Genomic DNA, 8,792 nt, shown 5'->3' with positions numbered 1-8,792 from the left:
TGAGGTAGACAGATAGACAGAGTGAAAAGGGGAAGCAACCTTGAATCCCTATGTAGTCACAAACTCCATCCTCCCCGATCCCACCCTTAGCAAGTGCGGGTGGCTCTTTGCAAAAATTCCCTGCACGTAAACTTTTATTAGTACAAGACACTTAGGTGACCCTCCAGTGTCTGGACTTGCCTGCACCCAATAGAAAGTCCCCCACCATAGCTCTCTGGACCTCCCCACCCTGCCTCTCTTTGCCATACCTCCCACCCACTGCAGTCCGATTCTCTCCAAGAAGCTGACCTTGAACATGCCCGAGTCCTGAGCAGCTCCGAACCTGATGATTTGGTGGGCGAGCAGGGTGAGCAGCGGCACAAGGGTGGAGGCAGCAGCAATGGTCAGGAGAACCCTGGCCCAGGTCACCCCGTTAAGGTTGGTGTGGAACAAGAGAAGAGTTGGGGGTTGGGGGTTGGGGCTGCCTCGAGTAGGGTGGTGGTGCAGGGTTCAAGAAACATAGACCCAGAGGGGAGCTCCAGAGATCAATTGGGCGCACACGACCTTCAGACGGCATCTACCTGCAGAGAAGGTGCTTCAGCCTGTTAACAGAATCACAGCAGTTGGAAGGGACCCTGGAGGTCTTCTAGTCCAACCCCCTGCTTAGGCAGGAGACCCTACAATACTTCAGACAGATGGTTATCTTCTTAAAAACTTCCAGTGTTGGAGCATTCACAACTTCTGGTGACAAGTTGTTCCAGTGATCAACTGTTCTGACTGTCAGGAAATTCCTCCTTAGTTTTAAGTTGCTTCTCTCCTTGTTTAGTTACCATCCATTGCTTCTTGTTCTACCCTCAGGTGTTTTGGAGAATAGTTCGACTCCCTCTTCTTTGTTGAAACCCCTGAGAGATTGGAAGACTGTTATCTTGTCTCCCCTGGTCCTGCTTTTCATTAAATTAGACATGTCTTCTGTCCATCCATGGTTTGCTCAGATCTTTCTTTCTTTCTTTTTTCTTTCTTTCTTTCTTTCCCCCCCCTCTCCCTCCCTCCCTCTTTCTTTCTTTCTTTCTTTCTTTCACTTCGCAGAGCAGGGAATGTTCAAATATCTTGAAACAAACGGAGACAGGATCACAGTCTTCCAATATCTCAGGGGTTGCCGCAAAGAGGCACCCGAGGGCAGAACAAGAAGCAATGAGTGGAAACTAAACAAGGAGAGAAGTAACTTAGAACGAAAAAGATATTTCCTGACGGCGAGAACAATTAACCAGTGGAACTACTTGCCTCCAGAAGTTGTGAATGCTCCAACACTGGAAGTTTTTGAGCAGACGTTGGATAACCATCTGTCTGATGTCGTGTAGGGTTTCCTGCCTAAGCAGGGGGTTGGACTAGAAGACCTCCAAGGTCCTTTCTGACTCTGTTGTTGTTGTTGTTGTTGTTGTTGTTGTGATTATTATTATTATTATTATTATTATTATTATTATTATTATTATAGAGAAGGGAAAGGGGGGACATGATCGAAACATTTAAATATGTGAAAGCATTAAATAAGGTTCAGGAGGGAAGTGTTTTTAATAGGAAAGTGAACCCAAGAACAAGGGGGCACAATCTGAAGTTAGTTGGGGGAAAGATCAAAAGCAACGTGAGAAAATATTTGACTGAAAGAGTAGTAGATGCTTGGAATAAACTTCCAGCAGACGTGGTTGGTAAATCCACAGTAACTGAATTTAAACATGCCTGGGATAAACATCCATCCACCCTAAGATAAAATATAGGAAATAGTATAAGACTATTTGGACCAGGAGGTCTTTTTCTGCCTTCAGTCTTTGATGTTTCTATTTTTATTGTTCTTTTTGTTTGTTTATTATTATTATTATTATTATTATTATTATTATTATTATTATTATTATTATTATTATTATTATTATTATTATTATTTGGGTGTAAGAAATGTAAGAAAACGGGCAAAGATCTGTATCATTCAATTATAGGGATGTTTTTAAATTGAAAAACAAATAAATAAAACTTTTAAATAAATACAATCTCCGACCTTTTTCCCCCCTCCCCATCTCCACTACCCCCCCCCCCACCTTCTCTCTTTCCCGCTGTGTGCGCAAAGGACTCATTTTCCACTGCTGATGTGATAGAAGGCTGGACTGTTGCTCTTTTTTTCTAACCTGCATCGTATAATTTTTTTATAAGAGCCGGCTGCCATCTTGACTTTTTTGACCTCACCCCCCCAGCCAACAGGGGGACAAAAGAGGCTCAAAAGAAAAAAGAGAGGCGGGCACTGGGCCAAGGATACGTGCAGGTCTTCTCCACGCCGAAGGGCTGCTGGGAGTTGAGGGCCAGGTAGGTGAAGCAGGCCAGGAGCACGGCCAGGTCGTAGCTGGTGAGGAAGAAGATGAAGAGCAGGAAGAAACGGACGTTGTGGCATCCGATACAGTTGTTCACCCACAGGCAGTGATGGTCGAACTCCTGCGCCAAGCGGCCAGAGAGAGATGGGAGGGTGAGAAAATGGACATTTGGGGGGGGGGGCGTCTTCTATGGAAAGGGGGCCCTCCCTTACTACATTCACACAACCTAGAACTAGCCAGTTTGCTTTAGCTGGCTGGGTGACTTTGGGCCAATCACCAGGAGACAGGGAGTTCTAGTCCCGCCTTAGGCAGGAAAACCCATTGGGTGACTTTGGGCCAATCACCAGGAGACGGGGAGTTCTAGTCCCGCCTTAGGCATGAAAGCCCATTGGGTGACTTTGGGCCATTCACCAGGAGACGGGGAGTTCTAGTCCCGCCTTAGGCATGAAAGCCCATTGGGTGACTTTGGGCCAATCACCAGGAGACCGGGAGTTCTAGTCCCGCCTTAGACATGAAAGCCCATTGGGTGACTTTGGGCCAATCACCAGGAGACTGGGAGTTCTAGTCCCGCCTTAGACATGAAAGCCCATTGGGTGACTTTGGGCCAATCAGCAGGAGACGGGGAGTTCTAGTCCTGCCTTAGACATGAAAGCCCATTGGGTGACTTTGGGCCAATCACCAGGAGACCGGGAGTTCTAGTCCCGCCTTAGACATGAAAGCCCATTGGGTGACTTTGGGCCAATCAGCAGGAGACGGTGAGTTCTAGTCCTGCCTTAGACATGAAAGCCCATTGGTTGACTTTGGGCCATTCACCAGTAGACCGGGAGTTCTAGTCCCGCCTTAGACATGAAAGCCCATTGGGTGACTTTGGGCCAATCAGCAGGAGACGGGGAGTTCTAGTTCTGCCTTAGGCATGAAAGCCCATTGGGTGACTTTGGGCCAATCAGCAGGAGATTTCCTCTGGGAGGAAATGTCACGGACGTTCAGTTTTGCTGCTTGATGGGGGAGAAATTGTGTTGTTTGTGTCTTCCGGCTGTACCTTACCTCCACGCAAATGTTGCACCACTGACAGTGAAAAGTGTGCGGCAAGCCGTACAGTTGGCAGTGGTTGCACCAGTGTTGCTGAGCACTACCCAGTGTGATGGCCTGGTTCTCCAGCTCTTCTTCAATGCCTGGGAGGGAAGGAAAGGAGACCACAAGGTGTGAAAACTGACTCAGCAAATGAGATCACTATGCTGGATATTGTATTCTCCTTCACATAGTCAGCTAATGCATGTTTCTCTTCTTCCACTGTCTGCTTCACTTCCAAATGTCCTCTGCCGCCTATTTCCTTGGTAAATACAGCCTGTCAACGTCACGGCGAGGGTGTAGTGCATGATGGATCGTCATTAATTTTCTGGTTTTCCTGGCCAGGTTGTCCAGCTTTTCTACTACTACTACTACTACTACTACTACTACTACTACTACTACTACTACTATTACTACTACTACTACTACTACTACTATTATTATTATTATTATTATTATTATTATTATTATTATGTCTGTTTTTCTCCCAGTGCCTAGCCAGCTGGGTGGACGGATGAATTGGCTGCGTTGCCCGTGGGCAGGACGTGCGCAGAAGCAAAAAATCGCCAAAATCTCTCTTGCCCGCACATGCGCATGAAGCAAAAATACAGTGGGGCGCGCATACACGCATGCAAAGGAACTGAAACGCAACATTCGCTACTGGCGCGCCGTCCTCTACTGTCCCGGCAACCGCCCACTCCTGGAAGGGAGGCGGCCTCCCGCTTACCTTTGTGGAGGATGCTGGTGTCCGTGAAACTGGTGAGGAAGAAGTAGAGGATGGTCGGGAGGAGGAGGTGGCTGCAAATGATGGGGAAGGCCCAGGAGACGTTCAGGCCCAGCCAGGAGCCCCTGGGGAAGGAGGAGGACAGGGCGGGTCAGGCGCACCAACTTCTCTCCAACACACGGGTTGGGGCCTGCACAGCTGGGAGCGGATTCAGGCGGAGAGGGGTGGTGGTGATTTGCCAGCGGCCTTTGCAACTGGCTCCCTCCTCCTCCTCCTTTTCCTCCCCCCTTTCTCCTCCTCTACTTCACCAGCCTCTTTCTCCTCCTTTTCCTCCTCCTCCTCCTCCTCCTCCTCCTCCTACTACTACTACTACTGCTACTACTAAAACTACTACTACTCCTTTTTCTCCTCCTTCTTTTCCTCCTGCCTTTCTCCACCTCCCCTTCACCAGCCTCTTCCTCCTCCTTTTCCTCCTCCTCCTCCTCCTCCTCCTCCTACTACTACTACTACTACTAAAACTACTACTACTCCTTTTTCTCCTCCTCCTTTTCCTCCCCCCTTTCTCCTCCTCTACTTCACCAGCCTCTTCCTCCTCCTTTTCCTCCTCCTCCTCCTCCTCCTCCTACTACTACTACTACTACTAAAACTACTACTACTCCTTTTTCTCCTCCTCCTTTTCCTCCCCCCTTTCTCCTCCTCTCCTTCACCAGCCTCTTTCTCCTCCTTTTCCTCCTCCTCCTCCTCCTCCTCCTACTACTACTACTACTAAAACTACTACTACTCCTTTTTCTCCTCCTCCTTTTCCTCCCCCCTTTCTCCTCCTCTACTTCACCAGCCTCTTCCTCCTCCTCGTTCTCCTCCTCCTCTTCCTCCTCCCTTCCTCCTCCTTCTGCACTTCACCAGCCCCTTTCTCCTCTTGCTCATTTTCCTCCTCCTCCTCCTTTTCTTCTTCTTCTTCCTCCTCCTCTTTCTTTTCCTCCTGCCTTTCTCCACCTCCCCTTCACCAGCCTCTTCCTCCTCCTCCTCCTCCTCTCCTCGACCCTCCCTTGCCTCCTAGCCCTGATGATGTTCCCTAGCTGGGTCAGGAAATGTCTGCCAGGAATCGACCAATCTCCGAGAGCACCCGGGGCCACCCCTGACGTTTCAACCCCTAAGCGACCCCTCTTCTCCTTCATCCACCCGTCTTCGGCCCCCGAGAACCACCAGAGGAAGGCAGCTACCACGTCTCTCCTCCTCCTTACTCACGGGAAAGTGAAAAACAGGCAGCTCAGGGCCAAGAGGGTGCTGAAGTGGAAAGAGGCGAAGGACCCCGAAATCAGTGGGTGGCACCCACCCCTGCTGGACGCCATGGCTGCAGGAAGAGAGACCCCCCCGGAAGCTCTTGGCCCAAGCCAAATGGGGAACTCAATGGGAGGCAGTTGTCATGGCAAGGCGGTGACAATGGCTGGAAGAGGGGAGGGGGCGATGGAATGTTGCTGGGTGGCAGTTGGAGAAGCTGCTGGGACCCCCGACATCCTCTTCCCTTGTGGGGGGGATTTGAGGGGTGGTTGTTAGTACTGTGTACATAACTGGTTGGGTTTGGTAATCGAGTTGTCGAAGCGTGGGATTCACTACCGGACTCTGTAGTCTCATCCCCTAACCCTCAACACTTTATTTATTTATTTATTTATTTATTTATTTATTTATTTATTTATTTATTTATTTATTTATTTATTTATTTATTTATTCATTCATTCATTCATTCATTCATTCATTCATTCATTCATTTATTTATTTATTTATTGGATTTGTATGCCGCCCCTCTCCGAAGACTCGGGGCAGTTAACAGCAATCATAAAACAGCGTACAATAATAATCCAATACTAAAAATGATTAAAAATCCCTTAATATAAAAAACCAAACATACATACAGACATACCATGCATAAAATTGTAAAGGCCTAGGGGGAAAGGGAATCTTAATTCCCCCATGCCTGGCGGCAGAGGTGGGTTTTAAGTAGCTTACGAAAGGCAAGGAGGGTGGGGGTAATTCTAATCTCTGGGGGGAGTTGGTTCCAGAGGGCTGGGGCCGCCACAGAGAAGGCTCTTCTCCTGGGTCCCGCCAAGTGGCATTGTTTAGTTGACGAGACCCGGAGAAGACATACAAATCTAATAAATAATAAAATAATAATAATAGAAGTTAGCTGAAGTAGCCTGCAGTGCTGCACTCTAACCACTGCTCCCCCATTGCTGGCTTCCTTCCTTCCTTCCTTCCTTCCTTCCTTCCTTCCTTCCTTCTTCTCCTTCTTTGTCCTTCTTTCTCTTTCTCTCTCTCTCTTCCTTCCCTCCCTCCTCTCCTTCTTTGTCTTTCTTTGTCTTTCTCTCTCTCTCTCTCCCTTCCTTCCTCACCTTCCTCACCTTCCTTCCTCTCCTTCTTTGTCTTTCTTTCTCTTTCTCTCCCTTCCTTCCTTCCTCTCCTTTGTCTTTCTTTCTCTTTCTCTCTCTCTCCCTTCCTTCCCTCCTTCCTCTTCTTCCTTCCTTCATCTTCTTTGTCTTTCTCTTTCTCTCTTCCTTCCTTCCTCACTTTCTCCTGTTTCTTTCCTTCCTTCCTTCCTTCCTTCCTTCCTTCCTTCCTTCCTTTCTTTCTTTCTTTCTTTCTTTCTTTCTTTCTTTCTTTCTTTCTTTCGCATTTAGATTTATACCCCACTTCCTAGGGCTGTTCCAGCTCTCTAAGCGGTTGACAGAATCAGCCTCTTTTACCCCCAACAATCTGGGTCCTCATTTGACCCACTAAGGAAGGACAGAAGGCTGAGTCAACCTTGAGCCAATGATGAGATTTGAACCACTGACTTGCAGATCTAGCAGTCAGCTTGAGTGGCCTGAAGTACTGCCCTCTCCCCACTGTGCCACCTCGGCTCATCTTTTATGACGGTCGCCATATCCCAGGGTTGCGTGATTCCCTTTTGCAACTTTTTGATGAGCAAAGTCCACGGGGGCCGATTGAACAAATTCAGTGGTTCACTTAATGACGATGTGAAGAAAGGTCACAAAATGAGGCCAAACGCATTTGGCCACGAACTCACTGGGCACAATTTGGGTATCTACGAGACCGCCTTCTGCCACATGAATCCCAGCGACCAATTAGGTCCCACAGAGTTGGTCTCCTCCAGGTCCCGTCAACTAAACGATGTTGTTTGGCGGGACCCAGAGGAAGAGCCTTCTCTGTGGTGGCTCCGACCCTCTGGAATCAGCTCCCTCCAGAGATTAGAACAGCTCCCACCCTCCTTGCCTTTCGTAAACTCCTTAAAACCCACCTCTGTCGTCAGGCGTGGGGGAACTGAAACATCTCCCCCTGCCTATGCAGTTCTTTGTGTATGATATGACTGTATGTATGTTTTTTATATACTGGGGTTTCTTGTTTTTTAGACTTTTTAAATGTATTATTGTTATTTTAGACTCTAATTATTAGATTTGTTGTTATATATTGTTTTTATCATTGCTGTGAGCCGCCCCGAGTCTATAGAGAGGGGCGGCATACAAATCTAATTAATAATAATAATAATAATAATAATAATAATAATAATAATAATAATAATAATAACAACAACTTCCCGTGAGATATACCAGCACTGTGAAGTGATATATAAATCTAAGGGCTATTGCTGTTGCCTGCACAAACCTGGGCATTTTCTCGGTTCATTTTTATTTTTTAATTATTGGCCCGTTTTGCCAGTTCCTGGTTCATTAACCCAGCAGCCTCTCAGGTGCAGGCAACTGGCATCTCTGCCAATGAACTCCAGTGCTTGGCATCAAGAGCAGAGAAAGGAGAGAGAGAAAGCTGATTCAGGCCCGAGATAAAACTATTCCCGGCGGCCCCAGGCAGAAGGACTCTGACCCCAATTGGCCAGAGAAAGCTGAGCTTCCCGGAAGACCAGGTCTTTTTCAACGGCGGCTTCTCGTGGGAACCAGAAGGTCTGATAAGCCTGGGATAAACCACCGATGGAAGCAAGCATGGAAGAAGATTCTTCTTTGGAGAACTTGATGCCAAATCCAAGGTAGGCCCCCTTTCTTCTCTCTGAAGACCCCTCGGCGCTGGTTCGGTACGATGGTTAAATAAAATACCAATGGAACAGAACAGAACAACAGAGTTCGGAGGGGGTCTTAGAGGTCTTCTAGTCCAACCCCCTGCTTAGGCAGGAAACCCTACACTACTACAGACAAATGTTTATCCAACATCTTCTTTAAAACATCCAGTGTTGGAACATTCACAACTTCTGGAGTCAAGCAGTTTATTTATTTTATTTATTTATTTATTTATTTCGTCCAATACATAATACACATTGAAGAGAATAGATATGTAATGATATAAGTAAAGAAAAGAATAGAAGAAAAGATATAAAAGTATAGGTGAACATATTTGAAAGGAAGAAAAGATAAATGAGATAAGGAAAGACAATTGGACAGGGGATGAAAGGCACACTGGTGCACTTATGCACGCCCCTTACTGACCTCTAAGGGACCTGGAGAGGTCAATCGTGGACAGTCTAAGGGGAGAAATGTTGGGGGTTGACAGGTAATGAGTTCCACGCTTCGACAACTTGGTTGCTGAAGTCATATTTTTTACAGTCAAGTTCCACTGGTTAATTGTTCTCCCTGTCAGGGAATGCTTGATTATTTTATATTTATTTA

General features: G+C 47.1%; 1 protein-coding gene across 1 annotated transcript in view; it reads right to left on the bottom strand.

Annotated features, from left to right (window-relative positions):
* The window catches only part of ZDHHC19 (zinc finger DHHC-type palmitoyltransferase 19), a 10,149-nt gene extending 4,675 nt beyond the window's left edge, over positions 1-5,474 (bottom strand). The window contains exons 1-5 of the mRNA XM_070731081.1: positions 5,371-5,474; positions 4,129-4,250; positions 3,378-3,505; positions 2,282-2,454; positions 289-394 (exon numbers count right to left, since the gene is read on the bottom strand). Coding sequence (XP_070587182.1) covers positions 289-394; positions 2,282-2,454; positions 3,378-3,505; positions 4,129-4,250; positions 5,371-5,474 — 633 coding nt within the window. The remainder of the gene's footprint in view (positions 1-288; positions 395-2,281; positions 2,455-3,377; positions 3,506-4,128; positions 4,251-5,370) is intronic.
* Positions 5,475-8,792: the final 3,318 nt, after the last annotated feature.

Source organism: Erythrolamprus reginae, unplaced genomic scaffold (assembly GCF_031021105.1).
Source record: "Erythrolamprus reginae isolate rEryReg1 unplaced genomic scaffold, rEryReg1.hap1 H_61, whole genome shotgun sequence".
NCBI classification, from domain to species: Eukaryota; Metazoa; Chordata; class Lepidosauria; order Squamata; family Dipsadidae; genus Erythrolamprus; species Erythrolamprus reginae.
The sequence above is the reverse complement of the archived record's forward strand: the minus strand, read 5'-3'. Positions and strand labels throughout refer to the sequence as shown.